The 19220-nt window shown below is 53.2% G+C and overlaps 9 protein-coding genes across 9 annotated transcripts; 3 read left to right on the top strand and 6 right to left on the bottom strand.

The window, feature by feature from the left end:
- Positions 1-350: 350 nt before the first annotated feature.
- Positions 351-3100, top strand: SMAC4_07391 (uncharacterized protein). Its single transcript, XM_003345053.3, has 4 exons — positions 351-1012; positions 1089-1201; positions 1263-2033; positions 2107-3100. The coding sequence occupies exons 1-4, from the start codon at positions 993-995 to the stop codon at positions 2598-2600; spliced, it is 1398 nt and encodes a 465-aa protein (XP_003345101.2). The 5' UTR covers positions 351-992; the 3' UTR covers positions 2601-3100.
- A 262-nt stretch (positions 3101-3362) lies between these two features.
- On the bottom strand, positions 3363-4515 carry SMAC4_07392 (uncharacterized protein; the record flags this gene model as incomplete). Its single annotated transcript, XM_066090620.1, has 1 exon — positions 3363-4515. The coding sequence occupies exon 1, from the start codon at positions 4485-4487 to the stop codon at positions 3363-3365; it is 1125 nt and encodes a 374-aa protein (XP_065947492.1). The 5' UTR covers positions 4488-4515.
- Positions 4516-5063: 548 nt separating this feature from the next.
- Positions 5064-5726, bottom strand: SMAC4_12123 (uncharacterized protein; the record flags this gene model as incomplete). Its single annotated transcript, XM_066091064.1, has 2 exons — positions 5064-5396; positions 5460-5726. 2 exons carry the CDS (start codon positions 5724-5726, stop codon positions 5064-5066), a joined length of 600 nt encoding a protein of 199 aa, XP_065947491.1.
- A 683-nt stretch (positions 5727-6409) lies between these two features.
- SMAC4_07393 (uncharacterized protein) lies at positions 6410-8201 on the top strand. Its single transcript, XM_003345056.2, has 2 exons — positions 6410-7738; positions 7809-8201. The coding sequence occupies exons 1-2, from the start codon at positions 6792-6794 to the stop codon at positions 7861-7863; spliced, it is 1002 nt and encodes a 333-aa protein (XP_003345104.1). The 5' UTR covers positions 6410-6791; the 3' UTR covers positions 7864-8201.
- Positions 8202-8469: 268 nt separating this feature from the next.
- On the top strand, positions 8470-9545 carry SMAC4_07394 (uncharacterized protein; the record flags this gene model as incomplete). The annotated part of the gene is made up of 2 exons (XM_003345057.1): positions 8470-8624; positions 8681-9545. The coding sequence occupies 2 exons, from the start codon at positions 8470-8472 to the stop codon at positions 9543-9545; spliced, it is 1020 nt and encodes a 339-aa protein (XP_003345105.1).
- Positions 9546-9982: 437 nt separating this feature from the next.
- SMAC4_07395 (uncharacterized protein) lies at positions 9983-12298 on the bottom strand (the record flags this gene model as incomplete). Its single annotated transcript, XM_003345058.2, has 5 exons — positions 11929-12298; positions 11661-11862; positions 11391-11602; positions 10189-11321; positions 9983-10033 (listed from the first exon to the last, which is right to left on the bottom strand). The coding sequence occupies exons 1-5, from the start codon at positions 12134-12136 to the stop codon at positions 9983-9985; spliced, it is 1806 nt and encodes a 601-aa protein (XP_003345106.1). The 5' UTR covers positions 12137-12298.
- A 916-nt stretch (positions 12299-13214) lies between these two features.
- SMAC4_07396 (uncharacterized protein) lies at positions 13215-14454 on the bottom strand (the record flags this gene model as incomplete). Its single annotated transcript, XM_003345059.2, has 2 exons — positions 13215-14223; positions 14314-14454. 2 exons carry the CDS (start codon positions 14452-14454, stop codon positions 13600-13602), a joined length of 765 nt encoding a protein of 254 aa, XP_003345107.1. The 3' UTR covers positions 13215-13599.
- A 1155-nt stretch (positions 14455-15609) lies between these two features.
- SMAC4_07397 (uncharacterized protein) lies at positions 15610-17400 on the bottom strand (the record flags this gene model as incomplete). The annotated part of the gene is made up of 3 exons (XM_003345060.2): positions 17193-17400; positions 16900-17130; positions 15610-16824 (listed from the first exon to the last, which is right to left on the bottom strand). Exons 1-3 carry the CDS (start codon positions 17349-17351, stop codon positions 15610-15612), a joined length of 1605 nt encoding a protein of 534 aa, XP_003345108.1. The 5' UTR covers positions 17352-17400.
- Positions 17401-17599: 199 nt separating this feature from the next.
- Positions 17600-19193, bottom strand: SMAC4_07398 (uncharacterized protein). The gene is made up of 2 exons (XM_024655874.2): positions 18957-19193; positions 17600-18890 (listed from the first exon to the last, which is right to left on the bottom strand). Exons 1-2 carry the CDS (start codon positions 19070-19072, stop codon positions 17810-17812), a joined length of 1197 nt encoding a protein of 398 aa, XP_024511045.1. The 5' UTR covers positions 19073-19193; the 3' UTR covers positions 17600-17809.
- Positions 19194-19220: the final 27 nt, after the last annotated feature.

Genomic DNA, 19220 nt, shown 5'->3' with positions numbered 1-19220 from the left:
ACCGTACTACTGCCAGGTCGCATGGGGCAAAGTCGCACCTTGGACAGTGATTTTGGCAAATAATTGGACATCAAAGCCGGATGGATTGTCATCAACCAACGAACGATCCAACCAGCTACACTGCATAGCCAGTCAGCCAGCCAACTAGCCAATCCACCAACCAACCAACAACCAGATGACAAGAACTCCCTGACCCCCAAGCAAGCACACAGTGCGCTCCTGCTGTGCAAGGCAACATTTGACGAACGAAGGTGCGAAGGTCTGCACTTCCTTTGCCATTTGTTCGTGTTGCTGAGCACTCGTTTGCTCGCCACCCGCACGTACCTACTATGTACTTCATCACGTGTATTCGTGGTGGTCTGGAGGTTGTGTGGAATCCAGAAAGTACAGGTAGGCTCACTAGGCTCGTTTCGATCAACTCCTGAGAATCCCACGCTGGGTACTTGGGCTCCTTGCCAGATCCTTCACCGGGCGCAGTGCTTCCCTAAAATAACCAAACCCATTTCAGCTCCAGCAAGTCCGAGGTCCCGTCCCGACAATTTGCCTTTCTCCCTCTTACCAAACACCCAATTTCCCATCTTTTAGTTCTGTTCCTAGGTCATTCACTCTTACCTGATCTCTAGCACACCATCTTTTGGCTCGATTTCTTTTTCTGTCGCCGCGACATAAGCATTCACCAAGCATCGTCACTTCGAAAAAGGACATTACTTACTTACCCACTTATACTTTCATTTCGATTTCGACCCGTATAAAACATCCACTACCCCTTTAAGCGCCTTCTAGAGCCTTAGCGCTTGTGCGCGTCCGCCTCCCAAGATGAGTGTGAGTGTTTCAAAACATGTTCTTCTTCTCACACATCCACCGTCTTGCTACACAATCATGACTCCACCGATACGTTGCTCCGGCCCAGGCAATCTCGAGAGTCCCATCTTCCATCCTTCTCACCAATCTTTCTACTTCCACTGCCAACCTTCCAGAGTGTATCGCTAACAATGGACAACAATCAGTACGGGTTAGTCTTTCTGGCACACCGAATAACGACGACGTCCACGTGCTCTTGATCCTTACTGACATCGGTTACTGTCTAGATACGGTGGAAGAGACCCTTCCTTTGACCAACGGGATGGCGCCGCTGGTGCTTATTCCCCGCTGGGTGGAAGGGACCAGTCTCCCGCCCCCTATGCCGGAGGAAACTATGGAGGTGAGCTCCGAATGAGACAACAGTCGAAAAGACAGTCAGATTGACCATTGCATCTCATCAGGAAACACAATGGAGATGAGCTCAATCAACAACGGAGGCTCCTTTGCCGGTGATCCGACTGCAATCCTGAACGAGTGCCGAGAAATCGACAATGGAATCGAACAGATCGAGGGAAATCTACGGGAACTGCGAAGACTGCAGGACCGCTGCCTCGCCGAGGCCGATTCATCCGCGAGCTCATCGAGCCGGCAACTAGATGCACTCAACACCGAGACCATGGCCTTGTACCGCACCATAACCGATCGCGTCCGAAAAATCAAGTCGAGCCCCGAGGGCCGCCAGCCCCGAAACCAGGCCCAGGTTGGCCGCGTTGACCGCCGATTGCGACAAGCGATTCAGGACTACCAGGGCGTCGAGTCCTCGTTCCGCAAGAAGATGCAGGACCAGATGGCCCGCCAGTACCGCATTGTGCGCCCCGATGCCAGCGAGGACGAGGTCCGGGCTGCCGTGGAGGATACTAGCGGAAACTCGCAGGTCTTCCAGCAAGCCTTGATGCAGAACAACCGCGTGGGCGAGGCGAGAGCTGTGCTCAGTGCTGTACAGGACCGCCACAAGGCTTTGCAGAGGATTGAGCAGCAAATGGTGGAGTTGGCGCAGCTGTTTGAGCAGTTGAACACGTTGATTGTGGAACAGGACGTCAAGATCCAGGCCATTGAGCAGACGAGTGAGGAGGTGGTCGACAATCTCGACAAGGGCAACGAGGAGATTGCAGTGGCAGTACAGACGGCGCGGGCCACTCGCAAGAAGAAATGGATGTGCTTGGGTATCTGCGGTAAGTTTCTGCTGATGTGGTGCCCCTCCAATTCGGTGCTTCAGAGAACCATGACTGATTTCTCTCTCTTTAGTGGCCATTATCGTGGTGGTCGTTATCATAGTGGTGGTCTATGTCGTCGTCACCCACCCTCCAGGCGGCGGAAACAAATCGGAGGAAAACAAGAAGCGCGGTCTTATGCCACGAAGCGTTACCGATGATTTGCAAATGAACAACGCCCGAGCTATTCAAATTGCCGCTCCCATGACCGGCCCTATCTCTCGTATTTACGGACAGTCAAAGAACTCTCTCGGCAGGAGGCTCTCACCCGAAGGTCTCAACCGCATTACTTCGCCCTACAAAAAGGCAACTCAGCCAGCAAGAAAGGAGAAACGATTTGTGATCACAGATGAAATCCTCGAGTTTATGGAACAAAATAACGCGGTGGCTTCACGTGGTCCCCATCGGGCCGGAAAGCGCTTCGTCATCACGGACGAAATTTTGGAAAGCATGAGAGGCGGCAGCAAAGTGGGGGGCCATGAACAGTTCGTTCCAGGTCACCATAAGGATGCGAACGATGGCGAATGATCACTCTCATCTAACTTGTTTATTTGCGTTATGGCGGTCTGCAATGCCGGATTTTCGGCCATCCGCTTGTCTTGCAAGCTCGCAACATCTGTTTTACGCCGTTTCTCCCTTCCATATATTGGGATCAACATGGTTTCGTGGAGTTCAGAGCGGGTGGTTTTTTCGTTTCTACTATCATGTGTTTTGCGTTATCTTCTGTACGCAATTTGGCCGTTGGATATACAACGGGAGGGAACAGGCGGCCAAATGAGTGGTCGTTTGGAATATATCTTGGTTTGAGGAGGATCACAACGCAGAAGGCTAGTGTAGGTAAGAGTTGCTGGTAAACTCTGCTCGATCGTGCACCATATTGTGGTACCTCTTATTCGCCTCGCAGCGTCAGTATTTAAGCATCAGCCAAGGCGTTTATAATGAATAAGATCATACTTCCAACAGTAACAAATATTGCAGGAAACGTCAGTATCGCCGTGTGACCTATAGTGTCGAATTTTGCCATCAGGCCATTCATATTGCCCTACGACGATATTGCTCCGATATGCCAATCGAGAGCAAGCGTAGCGCGCGGTCTCAAGCTGCATGGCTTGGTACACCCTCCTGTTCACATATCTGGGGAGCCCTTCGAAGGGCGGTGGAAAAGATTGAGGGCGAGACTGCCTGGATTCGTCATGTGAGCACCAAAAGAATCAAAATCAAGCCCGTTAAAGTCCTAGTAGAGGACCGTGTGCCCCAAGCATGCAAACTCACAGCCACCCACTCCCTCAATCAATCTTGAGCACCCATATCCCCAGCTTCTCGCATCTCGACAAGGGGTACATCGGCTTTCCCGCTACCTCGGCCATCGGCGTGATCATGGTCGAATGCTGGGTGATCCATGGAAACTATACGTCTTTGCCTCTCTGAACCAGCCTCGGCGACCCGCTTTAGCATTTCTATTCGCCTCTCAAAGTCTTGCAGCAGAGTTGGGTATTCTTCAGGCGCAGGGGCCGCCGTCGCAGCTTGCTTGCCCTTGCCCGTCAGAGAAGACTGCAAATCACCATCTGGAGTGGATGACAGTCTCCCGCCGCCACCGCCCAAACGCAATGACGATAACGGTGATCCTGACGAGGACGACGACGGAGGCTCAATGGCCACGCCTTCGATCTTGAGCATCAATGGACCAGTATGTAGACTTGGTGACGATGCTGCGAAAACTCCTCCACCTGCTGCGGCATTGGCACCACCGCTGCTACTGTTGGCTTGATCTTCCATCCGCATCACTTGTGCCGAGACCACTGCCCAGTCGGGAGACAGGCTACTTGCCCATGCCACCTGGAGCCCATTGCCGTTCGAGGAGGACGCCATGTCGAGGATCACGGCGCGATCCCTTGGCTCCCTGTTGTAGGCTCTTTCATCGTCGTCTGGACTTGACGTGGCATCTTGTTCACTTCCTCCCCGGTGATGGTACGCTAGTGCGGCGGCGAGGATGTCGGGGTCGTCGTCGGCAAAGACGTAGTGAACGGTTGGATGATGGATGGTCTGGCGCTGGGAGGAGTGGGTGCTGGAGGAGAGAAGAGTGAAGAGGGGAGAGAACGATGGCTGGGACCCGCCCCCTCGCTCTCCTCCACCGTCCTCTCCTTCTTGACCTTGTCGTTGATGCTGCTGCTGTTGGCCAATGCCCGGTAACGTGTGCTCCTCGATGCTCGGCGGTGGCTGGGGAGACGGGGTGTGGGATTGTGCTGACGACAGGCGACGACTTTGAGGCTGTAGCTGGTCTGTCTGTAGGTCGTGCTCTCGCCGTAAACTGGAGCGACTCGTTCGACTTGCGACGGATGGCCGGGGACTCGAGGAGCTGAAGTAACGGGCGGCGGCGGCGGAGCCCGGTTGGTTGAAGGAATCCGGTTCGGCCATGTTCACTTTTTTGCGTATATAGAGGCGGTGATACAGCAGAGAGAGGGACGGCGGGAGGGCGATGGGTTGTTGTCAGTACAACGCGGGTACCTCTGAGATGGTGCTGGCAGTGATGTGTAGAAGAAGTATGTAGTCAGGCGAGATTTTCGGCCGGTTTTGTATAGTATCAGAGATGTTCAAGCAACCGACACAAAGATTACATTGAAAGATTATGGTGGTAGGGTATAGGAAGAAAGGCTCCCAAGGAAGACGGGCTGTTCTATGCCATGAAGGTGACGACGGTGCTGCTGGCCAGGTGATGTATGTCCCCCATGCATCCGCAGAAGGTAGGTACCTTGAGAGCTAGGTACTGTACACTACCTTATCAGTTGCCCATCACTAAGAGCTACTGTCACAGTGGCTGCAAGGATGGCAGGCGTTAAGGAGTGGGGACTCCCGTACAGATGGGTCTCTGGGTGGGGGCTCTACTGCAGATGCAGTTCTCTAAAGGAGTGGGTAAGACAGTCTTGACGGCACAGACGGAAACAAGATGTAAACATCAACAATGCACCACGGTAACCACGCTCGCCAAAGTCGTTAATGCAAGTGGGTTGTTTTCATAATATGGAAGCTCAATTTCTGGTTTGCCAGTCCATGGCTCTCAGTATGGAGGTAAGCTGCAAGAGATCCCAATTGCCCCGTGGCGATTACCGCGATCTCAGGTCTAGGTCTAGGCGAGCATTTGGCCTTGGGTTGTTTCGGCCAGTGATGTTTCGGTGGCATTGGGGCGGCCATTCCATTCGAATTCTTTGACAGACATGTCAGGCGCCGCGTCCGAGTCCAAACACGAAAAGAAAAGAACTTACTTTGACGACACATGGGGCACTGTCCTTTCGCAGAGTCCTGTTTGATCCACTCGAGGATGCAATGCTGTTGTTGTGATGGTCAGCGAAAGAGATAGGAAAGAGAAACAGTAGAAAAGAAACAACAAACCATGTGAAAGTTGTGACCGCATTTGCCAGACACTAGGAACACACACACACACACACACACACACCAAAAGGTCAGCTGGACAGGTAGGTATATCCTGACATGGAAGGATTTTGCTGGCATCTTACACAAGCTGCACTCGTCACCCGGATATTTGCAAGTCGGACATGTGCCATCAAAGTGGACCTGGCAGATGCCGCACACATCGTCTTCCGGGAGGTCCCATCGCCAAGTCGCGACGGCGTTCCACTTTTTGATCTTGACCTTCATTTCGTTTCTTCTTGTTCGAGTTTCTTCCTTCAATGTGAGCGTGAGACTTGAGAGATCCGGTATGCCGTTGCTTATTGGTGCGTGATGATATTCGATCGGATGGCGTAACCGAGGCCCGACTCAAATATTTTGACTGTGTTGTGTAGGTAGATGGATGCTGGAGGTGGTAAACGGCCGATTGACACCGAAACAGGAAACGAACCTGCTTTGATGTCGGCGGTTATTGACCTGTTATAAATTACATACCAGCAATGCCTTATGGTAGCAGTCCAGCACTCATGTACGTGCTGTAGCGTACTCATACCAGGCAAGAACCCGACTCGTGTGTAAGTACCTCTAGGTAACCAACCAATGGTCGTAAGTAGAGGAATCGATGTGGCTCAAGCTCTCTAAGTCTAAGAACATTTTAAAAAAGTTTGGATGAAAAGCTCTGTAGGCGGGTACCACAGCGCCAGCGCCCTCCAAGGAGCCCCTGCACTTTGCACCATTTTGACTCCATGCTGGACCTCCACCTGCCTCCATCGCATGGACAGCCAAGGTCCCATCCCAAAAGTTATGACAAAGAAGGCAGTCTAAACCCCGCATCCACAATCCTCATCCTCGGGCTACTGACGAGATTTCGGCTTGCTGGGTCCTTTTTCTTCTTCTAGTTCGATTTGTCTCCTCAAGGCCCTTTTTCTCTTTGCTTGCCAACCCGTAGATTTGCTAGATACTTCAAGTGACAGAGACTGACTGTTACGACCAAGCTCAGCTCGTCTCGTCTTTTCCGCAATCAGTTCCTAAGACGCAACGCAACGCAGTCCGGACGTCAGGAACCAGGCGACGCCAACCTACCTAACCAACCTCCCTACCTTTATCTCTGCTTCTACGTCTAGGTCCCTTGCATCGGGCCGTCTGTCGCTTGTTTCGAATTACTTCCAACCACAGCACCGCCGACATCGACTGCTGCATCACGGCAATCCCTTATCGTCGCCTTGTTTCTTCTTCTTCTTCGTAGCCCGGCGCATACTCAACGCGACCTGCCATTGCCGACAACAGGTAGACAGCACAAGCCCAACATTCAAAATGGCTCTCGTACGAGTCCTTAGCCCCCTCCGGGCCTCGATGCGCTCGACTGTCGCCAGAACGGGGGCTGTCCGCTCCTTCTCGAGCTATCTCGTCACCCCCAAGGAGCTGCACGAAGCCCTCAAGAAGGCTCCTCCTTCTCCCATCTCGTCCGAACCCCGTGTCATTCCTCTATGCGCCTCCTGGTTTCTTCCAAACGACCCCCAGAAGCGTACCGGCCTCGACGTCTTCATCGAGAAGAGGATCCCCAAGGCACGCTTCTTCGACCTCGACAAGGTCATCGATAGGCACAGCCCTTACCCCCACATGCTGCCGAGCTCAAAGGACTTCGCCGCTGCCATGAGCGAGCTCGGCATTCGCCACGAGGACACTGTGGTCATCTACGACAGCCAGGAGCTGGGCATCTTCAGCGCCCCCCGTGTTGGCTGGACCATGAAGGTCTTCGGCCACCCCAAGGTCCACATCCTCAACAACTTCAAGCTCTGGGTCGACGAGGGTCTCCCTACCGAGTCCGGAAATGTCTGGACGATCGAGTGCGGCACATACCCCATCCCCAAGATGGACGAGGACAAGGTCGCGAGCTTCGAGGATGTCCGTCAAGCTGCCATCGATTCCAACAAAGAGGGCGCCGAGGGCGTGCAGATCCTGGATGCGAGATCACCCGGTCGGTGGAGCGGCGAGGAGCCAGAGCCGAGAGAGGGTCTGTCCTCGGGCCACATGCCCGGCTCCATCAACATTCCTTTCAGCGCTGTTTTGGACCCCAACACCAAGGCCTTCCTTCCAGCCGACAAGTTGAAGGAGGTCTTCACCAAGGCGGGCGTTGATCCCTCAAAGCCCATCATCTCCAGCTGCGGAACCGGCGTCACGGCCTGTGTCCTCGAGACAGCACTCAACGAGGCGCAATTTGGCTCGCCTGAGACGAGAAAGGTTTATGATGGAAGCTGGACGTAAGTGCTCTTGGCCCACACCCTGCATCTCCCTCAAAAATTATGCAGCCATGGCTAACTTTGTGTGCAGTGAGTGGGCCCAACGGGTGAAGCCCTCCGAGTCGTTGATCCAAAAGGTCGAATAAGCGCAGAGAAAAGTAGTTTAAACAGCTCTGGCCTTAGATACTGGTTGAGCGAACAGCACGGCGTCGGGTCGTCCTCCTTCTTTTACATTCTTCTGTACATGTTGCGCCTTGCTCGTCGAGGCTAGCTTGGACTGCGGTAGACGAGTCTGCTTCGTGGACGTGTTGCGTCTGTTGGGTGGAAAATGAATCTGTCATTGGTGGTGTTCCAGGCGTTCGGAGGGAAGCCCTCGAGGTTGTGTAAACATGCATTAAGCGGGTTTTCGAGTCAAACAATTCCATTGCTTTTGGGAGTGCAAGGAGAACGAGCGCACTTAGATCGGAGTAGTATGCCTATGAGCCTTGAAAGCGGCGTCCCAACTGGCTGACGTCATTTCTGCTGGTCGGTCTTTGTTTTGACACATCCCCAATCATGTATGACGAAGCACATCACATCTCCCCTTCGACCCAACCTACCGGTACCTACGCGGAGCATGACGGGGCGGCCTGCACGCTAGAGGTGTCGTTATGCTCCCCTTGAGACGGGTGCATGTCCAGATATCCGAACACGCTCGTATACTGACCTCTACCAGTCGCAGACTACAGTCCCGATACTTCAGCACTTGCACCATGAAGCGGCTTGTATCTCCGTCCACGGGACCTCCGAGTTCGAAACGGGCACGGATGGGATCACCGGCCAGCGATGATAGCGGCAAGACCGGAACAGCAGACTGGCCCGCCAAAGAGGAGGAGATGGAAGCGGCAAGACACTTTATCCTTGATTGGTCCGACAATCCGTACTTCGAAGTGGTTTGTGTGAACAGCTGCTGATACCAAATAGTGCGACTGCGAAAACCGAAACGCTCATCGCTCCTGACAAGGACGCGGATGGACTCGCATCTGGCTCAATCCTCCAACAGACTCTCGTCCTGCTTGGCCTGCCCTTGAGTCTTATCACCACTCATCTCGTCCAAAGAGGGAATAACATACACGACCCTTCGGAACGCACAGCCATGGCAGAGTTGTCTCCCTCCTACGTCTTCGTCCTGGACCAAGGCTCCCGGCGGTCCTTGCCTGTTGTCGATATCCCGAGCCACAGAGCCCTCATCATCGATCATCACCAGGCTGCCGAGGATGAGTTCTCGTCTGCTTCTCAGCACGTCACTGCCTGCAATCCCCCCCCTGTAGCTACATCCGCCCTCCTAACCTACCTCATATGCCGTCCTCTCCACCCTGCCATTGACGAGCAGTGCGCCTGGTTGGCCGTTCTTGGGACGCACGGCGATTTAGGCACAAATTTCAAGTGGCAGCCACCCTTTCCAGATATGGGTGAAGTTCTGAAGCGGTACACGCGCAAGAAGCTCAACGACTCCGTTTCCCTCATCAACGCACCGCAGCGCACGGCCGCATACAACGTCCCTGTCGCATGGGATGCACTTACACAGGCCATTGGCCCGGCAGATCTGCTCATTAACAAGGCGCTCTTGGCGGCGAGGGCAGAGGTTAACGCCGAAGTGGAACGGTGCACACACGTCCCGCCAAAGTTTTCGAGTGACGGACGCGTGGCGGTCTTGAGGATGAAGAGCAAGGCACAGGTGCACCCGGTCATCGCGACGAGGTGGGCGGAACACTTGAAGAGTGCTAAGCTTGAGGTGGTGATGGCTGCTAATGAGGGGTATCTGGAAGGCAAAGTGAACTTTTCCTGAAGAGTAGCCAAGTGTGCAAGGGAAAGAGTTGGTGGAAGGTGAGAGGTGAACATCATTGAGCTGTTAAACGACATCGTGGGAACGGCCGAGGATCCCAGTCTGAGGGAGAGGCTGGGAGAGTCTTTCGCGAGAGGACATAAGGAGGCTAGTGGGGGCGCCGTGCCAAAGAAGGAGTTCGAGGAGACGATGGCATTGATGGGGGCTAGGACGGGAAGTGGGAGGAAGATGGCCCCAGCGACACCGGAAAAGAAGGAGAACACCATCACCAATTACTTGGTCAAAAAAGGTGGTCCTCAAACAGACTGATGGGGTCCTGGTCACCTCTGCAAGGTGTTGGAATTCACTATATGCAAATATGCAAGAAGGTATGTACAGCCCCTCGAAACATTATAGCCCAGATGGCGGGCCCAATCACCAAGTTACCTAACGATCCCAGATTACCGCTTGTACTCTGCCAACTTATACTCCTTCTTGATAGCATCCGCAAGCTAGTCCAGAATCCATGTTAGCATCAAGAACCATGTAATTGCACAACACAGATGGAAACAACTCACCCTTTCGCCAGAGGCATACATAGTCGCGGTCGGAGCCCCCGAAATCTGAAATGGCCAGTAGCTAATATCGGCAACCCTCAAACGCTTACGCCATACACCTTCTGCTCGCTGGAAACGACACCACCAAGCGCGCGGGGCATCATAGGCGCCGTACAGCACTGGTGGGCATTCGAGGGGTCAAGAGTTTCACGGAAGACAGAGGCGAGTTCACTATCCGCAGTGATGTGCTCGCCAAAGGGTGCCGCCTCAGCAACTCCCAGTGACGCCATATCCGGAGCACTCATCAGCTCTCTGTTCTTGCGGAACAGAGCAGTGAGGACCTCTATGTCAGCCGGGTCGGTGACGGTACGGTAGTTCACTAGCGGGTTCTCGAGGGCGTTAGTCGAGTTTATTGTTACCATGCCGCGGCTGAGAGGCTTATTCAGATAGATGGTCACGCCATCCGCCGTGTTCCAGTGGAGCGAGCCGATACCGGCCTTGCCATTCTCGTACTGCTCCAGAATGAGCTTTCGTTGGGCAGCGTAACCGGCCAGAACGCTTGGATCAACCTCCGCGGAGAGCGAATAGGGAGCGGCAGCAGCGCGGGCGTTCGAGACAATCTTCTTGTATGAGGAGGTCGTTTGAGAGAGGCTCATCATGGCAATGTTGGTGCTGAGCGTGCTCACGATGGTGAAGGCACCCTGCTTCTTCGAGTTATAGAGCGCTCGTTGCTCGGCAGCGTAGGTGGCGTTGTTGGCAATGGAGCCAGAGTTGGGGAAGAGGTTGTTGCTTGCCGTGTAGGGGACTTTGAGGGTTAACTGGTCTTGCAAATTAAATCCAACAGGGAGATCAACGACGACGGGGATCCTGTGCTTCTGGAGAAGCTTCTTGGGGCCAACACCGGACAGTTGGAGGATCTTGGGTGTGTTCAGAGCTCCGGCAGCCAAGATGACCTCCTTGGTGGCGTAGGCGGTCGAGGCGTTTCCGCCGGCCGTGGGCAAGTACTCAACACCAACTGCCGTGTTGCCGCGGAAGATGACCTTGGATACCATGTTGGATGGGAGGATGTGGTAGTTAGGTCGCGAGTCCTTGACCCGGTCATAATGGTTCTTCTTGGAGTGGCTCCGAGTCCTACTTCTAGCATCGACAGCATGCGGAAACCAATAGACACCAAGGTCGTTACCAGCGTTGGGGTCCTTGACAGCAGAAATTCCTACAGACTTGGCAGCATTCCACCAGTTTGCTATATTATGATCCTCTCAGTTAGCACTGTCCGGTTTGCACTCCCACTTCCCGGGCCGAAGTCACTCACCGCTTCCAGGGTAGTAGTAGTTGGGATATGTGTACTGCACAGATCCGCCCTTGCCCCGGACGGACTCATCCCAGGAGATATTGGCCGTCTTGGCAAAGGCAGGGTCGGGACGTGTGAAGTTCTCGCTCTTGAGGAAGAAAGGCAGGAACTTGTTCCAGCTAAACCCAGGGTTACCAATGGCTTCCCATTTATTGTAATCGTCGGCTTTGCCTCTATCCGCTTGTCAGCAAGCTGATAGTAGTCACGCAGAGAGAGGATAGAGGTACAAACCTTACAAAGACCATAGCATTAATAGTACTGCCACCACCGATTACCTGGGCTATTGGTGTAAAGACGGAGCGGTTGTTGAGGCCCTCCTGAGGCGTTGTCATCAGGCCAGGCCAGAAGTACAGATAGGGAGCATATGAACCAGGAATCAAGATGCCATCCTCTCCTTGGTCGAGAGAGCCGGCGTCGATGACAAGAACGGACACTAGCGGCGTGGTCAGCAACATATCGAAAGATCGTGGACTCCTCTAGTTTGAGCGGTAAAACTCACCATCAGGATCTTCTGTCAGCCTATCAGCGAGCGTAAGTCCTGCGATACCGCCACCGGCAATGACAAAGGTGTAGTTGGAGACAGCGACAGATCGGGTGTCTACCACTGTCGCACGCACCAGGGTTGCCTCGATGAGGGATGGGCAAGCAGCCAAGAGAGAAACCAGGAGGGCCCCGAAGGACTTCCCGAGCAGGTCTTTACCAAGCATGCTGTTCGTTTATTCCTCGGTTATGGGGCAAGTTCCGAGTGTAGACCGCAGGCGCCATGTCTTCACCAGAGCTCGGGAAGCGGTTCCTCTCTTATACATCGTCGGCCATCGATCTATTTCTCTTGGGCAGATTAAAGGTTCGTCGGCAAAGGAACCGGGGATGAAGTTCCAGAAAGGCATCTACCGAGCTAGCTTTATTGCAAAAGAGGCCAAAGCTGAAGATGTGTCGTCCTACTGGTCCCCTCAGAGCTGGCGGACGGGGCTTGCCTCAAGGGTCGCGTGTGCTGTGCAGCATTGCATGAAAGGTACCATACAACTCAGGCCTTAGCCTCGCTCAGTTGCCCTAGCCAAGGGAGTCTCTCCGCGGCTCCCTTGCCGAAGGCTAACCCCTTTGGGAGGCGCTGGGATGGGTGTGAGATTTCTTCAGACTTGAGTCGTCCTGCCGGTGGAGGCTACCGTACAGTCCAATACTGGTTTGTTTGTTAGCTCGAGACCTCTGGTCATCCTTCCTAGACGTTTACATGCCTAATCGACCTGTTTCGTTTCACATCTAAAGCGTAATTTAATGCTACATATGCCCCCTTGACTGTTTTTAATACATTTCGAACATGTACTTAGCCATTAAATACTGTTCTTAAACAGTTTGAGATAATTTAGGACACGTCTTGTCCTGTATAATGGGCGTGCCGAGCTAACAGCCAAGCCGGCATTTATTGTACAGTTTTCAACATGTGGTTCGGAGAAGAGCGAGCGACTAAACTAGGTAGGAATGTAACCGACAGGCTCGTTGCTGCCACCGATCCACAACCATCCGCCCTATATTATGTATAGGAAAGCCTTGTGGATACACGGGTGGTGTGATTTTGAATATTCTCCGTAACTAGAGAAGCTTGAGAGGTGTTCTCTACTGAGAGGCTGGGCTGTACGCCGCTAGAGGGATAGAAGCTGTTTTTCATGATTGTGCCGTGTCTAGAACTTTGCAGATTGTCTTAAAGCGATTGGGACTCTAAGATACTCCTGTGTCTTGCATCAGATATCCACAGAAGTCGGCATAAGGTGAGGGTCCGACAGCATGTTCGGGCTTCCAGTGTATAAACTTGAAGCTGGGCAGGAACTTGACGAGTTCGTCAATGCCCCATGTGATACATGGTCCGGAACTGCCGAAACGCTTGTAAGAAACCCAATTGATCCTTCAGGCTTGGCGCAAGAGGTCTCGATCCATGGAATGATGACATGGTTCATGAGTTACAACCACTGATATTTGACCTGGGTCGGGAAATAAAACCATCGCAAGTGCGCTCTTCTGGCAAACATTGTCCAGGCAGGCCTAAACATTAAGACATTCTCGCAATCGTTGACCACCTCGAAACCCTTTTTCTCTCCATCACGGGCCAGCTGAGTCTCGAACACCTCTCTTACACAATCCCTAGCAGCTTCTCCCTCTCGTATCGTGCCATGGTCACTCACCTCGTTTCAGTCTCCCACGAACTCTTATCCTTCCTGAACAGAATAACACAAAGCCACACCGCCACCAACAAAAGCGGCAACGCAATAATCCAAATCATCGCCGTTCTTATCCTCATGATAGCCCCCCTTCTTCTCTCCCACCTGCTCCTCCTCCCGTTCCCGCCCGAGTCGCTCTCCTCCTCATCCCTTTGCTGCCCCCCCTCACGGTCAGGACGGTGGTCACTGTAGGCATGATCAACCCGCTGGGTTCGCGAGAATTGATCTCCCCCGCCAGACTCCCCTGCTCCTCCCCCTTCATATTCCTCGTCTTCGTCATCTTCGTCAGAAAACGGATGGTACTGCGGGACGCCATCCGTTGAGTCACGGATGGTGCCGTAGAAGGGGGGATGGTTTAGGTTGAGGGCTGGGAGGGATTCGTAGTGCATGTGCTGGATGGGGGTGGGTGCTGGTGCTGTGGGACGTGGGCCTGTGACCAAGGGAGCTTGTTCATTGATATCATCATTCTGGATGCTGTTGTTGTCGTTGGTGGTGGCGGCGGTGTCCTCGTTGTTGTGATCGATGTTAGCGTTGGCATCTTGAGCCACGTCATTTGACTCTGACTGCTGAGAAGAGGCCATTGCCTGAGAAATCCAAGAGTTGTTGTTAGTGTATCCAGCCCATGAGAAAGCTAAAGGGGATCAAGGTTGTACACGGTGCTCGGTTAAGCTTACACTCAAAAGCGGCTCATGCGCTGCCGAAGTGTCAGCGTGAACAGAGGATGCCTTAGATGGAGAAGAGCTGGACGAGCTGGACGAGCTGGACGAGCTAGAGCTCGAGCTCCGCCTTGATTTGGTGATTGCTGGAACCTCCATACCATGTATTCAAGCTGAGTCGGCGAATCGTAATCTTATTTTCTCTAATTGAATGTTGTCAGAAAGGACTCGATGAGCTATTTGCACACTTTGAGATGGTAGAACCTAGCCGCACGGGTTGTTAGTACCGGCAAAATAATATGAATGCATACCGTCTACGTCTAGGCCGTAACCTAGCTTGACCAAGTTCGAAAATCATATCATGGATGGATGGCACTTTGACTGACTGGAGGCCGAGGGTATGGAAGCTCTGTATTTGTAGGAAATGGAGTGGCGAGTCCTCAAGTACAGCAGCACCGATGTCTTTCCCGGGGATGCGACATTGCTCGGGTGGGAACGGAAATTCGTCATGCCATAGTTGAGACCTTTGGTCTGGATATGTTGGTCTGACAAGAAGGAAATTTTGAGCAAGAATGGGCAATGGGAGATACAAGAACGGCGAAACGTAGAGTAGACTACATGACAAGAGACAGCTACTGGTTGCGATACTGTGTCACCAATGGGGACCAGATGCAACCAAGCACAACGTTGAGAGCACAGAAGTAGCCGTCTATTTGCTACATACATGGGCTCGAACTGCACCCAATATGCTATGCAAAGCTATTCCATCTTGTGCTAGTGCAGCAGATTCGGCCACCCACACAGCACTTAGTCTACTGGATGCATGATGCAGCCATATCAATATCGGTGTGCATGAGAAGGTTGCTTTGGATTGGAGCGATACTGTTCGGACCTCTAGGCGATTGGCGGATCGGTTTTACGGGATGATGAGTGGGATTTCAGCTTGGACATACCACTGCTTAACATGGCTAGAGAGCAGTGAGGCATCCCTTGAGCCGTAGTAAAGGACCTGTAAGAATATACCCACCGCATCTAGAAGAGTCTGGCGATTAACAAAAGCAGTCGTGGATATTAAGAAATGGGATTTTAGCCTCGCGACCGAGAACGTGCGGCATAAATTTGAGCGATATTGACACTCGCCGCCTTTCACAACAACGCTATCGACTGGAATCGAGTTTTTGTTCTTTGCACCAAGTTGTTCCTAATATGCCTCTGCCTGTCAGTGATATTTTTGCCCGCGCCGCTTTTTTTTTAGCTGTCTTCCGGAAGTGTTAAAAGGGTACTTAAAGCCAACGTTGCTTGTCTCTCAAGATCCTATATCTGACGTGGAGTTGGACTATCGGGACTCCAAGTGACTTCCACAATTCGCCGTTCGCTTAGCGTGGTTTGACCAGTCCGCTGGATAGGTCTGTTGTGAGGCGTCGAGGGTACGGGGGCAATACCTTGAGCAACCTGGATGTTTCTGACGACCGAGGAATGAGGAGGAAATACGCGGGGAGTATCGCGACTGTCACTGTTCCGAACGTCACCATGGACTGATGTGTGAGGGTTGAGGGTGCTAGGCTGCGATGTGTTGGTTTGTACCTTTTTGCTTGGTCTTTGACTTGAGTTCGCCATAGTGCCAACTGGCTTCAGTTCAGCTTCCGCTGGTCTCTTCTTAGTCGGGCACGCCCTTCCAGAAGTGGTGGTCGCGGACTGTCCATGGTCACCGGATGCGCTGATAGTCTGGGAAGGAGAGGGCCGAGATTGAAGAACCTGTACTTCCGGGACACCTGTCTCGTTATGCAACCATTTGAGCACATGGTTGGCCACATCGTTGCTGTTTTTCTCCAGGAAGCAAAGGTGTCCATTTCCGCGGATTCCGTGCTCTTCGAGTCTGTGGTGTTTGACTGTTGTCCCGGCCTGGCGAAGAAAATGTACCGTCGCCCAATCCGAGAGACGGTGGAAGCTCGCTTCCGTTGTTACCACGAGTTGGGGGATTCCCACCAAATTCGTAAGCTTCCGGGGTTCTGCCCTAGATTCGGTAGGACTTCCAACACGCATTCCAGCAAGGTCTTGTTCGAAGCAGAACTTTCCTTGTCGGCCCCTTGCGTAAAACTTGGTAACCGGGATGGGCTCAAAATCTGGATATATACCACCAAACAGCTCCTCAAATGACTCTGGCGCCGCAACGGGTGGATCGAACTGCATTGGTATATCCGTCAGGCCGTATGGACGTACGCCAGCAGCCCTTGCGAATTTGCCCGTCGGCCTCAGTTCTCCGTTCGTGTTCTGGAGCGCAGAGCCAAACGGAGACCCGAGTGGCTCGACTGCAACGATAGCATGGACAAGGTCAGGGGCTACATCGGCTGCCAGCCAGGCAACGTTGGCGCCGCTGCCATGGCCGATAAGAATAGCTGGACGCTTCAGGAGCCGCAATAGGCTCTCGACCGCCTCTTGAGCGGCTGCCTGGCGCTCGTGGACGTCCATGTACATGGGAACTAGTTGGTTGAAGTACTGGTCAAAGATGGGATTGCCCCGGACGCCGCTCTAGATTTAGTTTCCACTATTAGCCTCAAAATATCCAGATATTGTTTCTGCCACCGCATTTGGAGCGCGACTTACTCCTGGCCACTGTGTGTGCTTCTTTGCCACCAGCCACTCTGGATCATTGGTTTTGTTGGTGGCCGTGTATAGGTTCTCAATGGTTCGAGGGGTGATGACTTTCACTCGTTCGTAATATGCCGAGGTATCAGATTGACCTTGAAAGGGCAGTTGCGGAGCATAGACTCGATGGCCGCGTTCAGCGAAGAAAACAGCCCAGCCCGGGCGACTATCGGGCTTAGTGAGCCACATCTGTCGAAAAATCACACAATGTTAGCATAATAAAATAGGATGACTGGAAACAGGTTCGTTACCGATCCCGTATGATAATCTCCGTGGAGGAGGATTATGGGCATGAGACTTCTGTGGTTGACCGTGGGTTCCAGCTTTTCGACGCGCATTTGGCCTATGGAAAACACGGCTCGATCGAAACTGGCAGCTGTAGGTGGCACATCATGGTGAGGTTGTGCCATTATATTAACTATCCAGGAATACGGGCATGTTCGTGTTGCGGAATGGTCGACTTAAATGACAAATGTAAGCGCCAGTGGTGAACTTGTTCGGTGGTGAGCGAGAATAAAGACGAGATTTGATGGGAGAAATGGCCAGTTGGAGCAGTAGGCAACTAAATGAAGAAATCGAACGCGGCTGGTGTGTCAGGCAGCGAAATGAAGCGTGCTATACGTACATATTGTCAAAATCAGGTAGAATAGAAGCAAGGACCGAAACCAAAGTAAGGACCAAAAGTAGGGGAAGAAAGGGATGAAAACAAGGTGGAAGCATGTTCACATGGGAGTACCTACTCTCAAGCCCGTGACTTCTCGGCTATAGCATATCCAAAACGATAAACATTTCCTACGTGCGCCTGACTCCATCAACACCTTGCATCCTTTCCAAACTCCCTAAATACGGTCGCTTCCGTTGCCAGTGATCATAGCTCATCTTTCTCATCAGTAACCTCTCCTTTTAGCTTGGCCAAACCCTCGTTGAGCGCGGCCAGGTGCTCGTAGTCGGGGGCATCTTCGCCTAGGCCCCATGCAAAAACACCTCCCAACCGGCGCTTCTCCATGATTCTGGGGAACTTTTGCTTGATGGCATCCGGAGTATCGAACGTCCACCACAGTGCCTCGATGGGGTCCCAGTAATAGTAGCCGCCTTGCTCGTCATCGTAAACTCCCTGTGTAAGCGCCCTCTCAAAGGAGGCACGGAGGTGCTTTGGCACATGGTCATGCCAGGAAAAAGCACCAGAGCGACCGAGGTCGGCTCCTGACACGGGATCCTCCATCTCGACGGTGGGGCAGCCAACTGGCGACACTTGGGCGCAGGCATCTTGCTCGGTCTTGAAGTATTTGACGTAAAAGGCAAAGCCGAGGTTCAGCTTCTGGGGCGCGGCACCGGCAGCCACGTAGGCATCGACGGCCCTGAGGCCCAACTCGACGCCGGTGTGGTGCTTGGTGACGGTGTCGCGGCGGTTCATCATGTCGTAGGTCATGACGTTGAGGAAGTCGACATGGCGCATGATGCGGGGGACGGTCTCGCGGGTGAAGGCCAGCATGTCGCGGTCCAGACCGGGTACGGCGGCCGAGATGATCTTGTCGAGACCAAGAGCAGCGCGCAGTTCCTGGAGCAGGATGGGGTAGGCAGCGATCTCCCAGTGCTTGTCCGAGTTGGGGATCTGTTTGTAGTCCTCGCCGTTGCCGCCGGGGTACTCCCAGTCGATATCGACACCGTCGGCGCCGGTAGCGTCCAGCATCTTGGCAACATTCTCGGCGAACAGGGTGCGAGTTTCGTCGTTGAGGGCGGCGACGGAGAAGCCAATCGTGTCTCCCCAGCCGCCAATGGCAATCAAGACCTTTGTGTCCTTGGGGAAGCGGGGGCGGACATCGTCGACGGTGGTGAACAGAGGCCATTCTTCGTTTAGAGGGTCGTTGAAGATGCCGGGGCTCATGAAGGCGAGAGCAACATGGGTGACATGGTCGAGCTGGTCGATTTGGGGCGCAACCGGGTGCTGACTGCGATTGAGAGAACGAGTTAGCTGTGTAGTGACTAGCCGAGTGATGATGCGCTCGTAAATATACCCAGTCAGATACATGACACTCCGAAGAGGGCGGCTTGTGGCGGCCATGACACTGGAGCCCATCATGGCCAGCATCATGGCGCCCAAGAGCAGTGGAAGCTTGAGGAAGATCAACATGTCACTCGAGCCACAAGAGATATTATGCTGCTATGTGGAAGGGGAAGAGGAGAGGAACACGGCGTTGAAGTTAATCAGTTGGAGATACACTAGTGGGTGTGCAGAGACAAAAGAAGTTTCAACAAGAAGTAAGGTAGAGAGATATGGA

The sequence above is a fragment of the Sordaria macrospora genome, chromosome 6 (genome assembly GCF_033870435.1).
Source record: "Sordaria macrospora chromosome 6, complete sequence".
NCBI lineage: Eukaryota > Fungi > Ascomycota > Sordariomycetes > Sordariales > Sordariaceae > Sordaria > Sordaria macrospora.
Note: the sequence above shows the minus strand (reverse complement) of the source record. Positions and strands in the feature narration are given on the sequence as shown.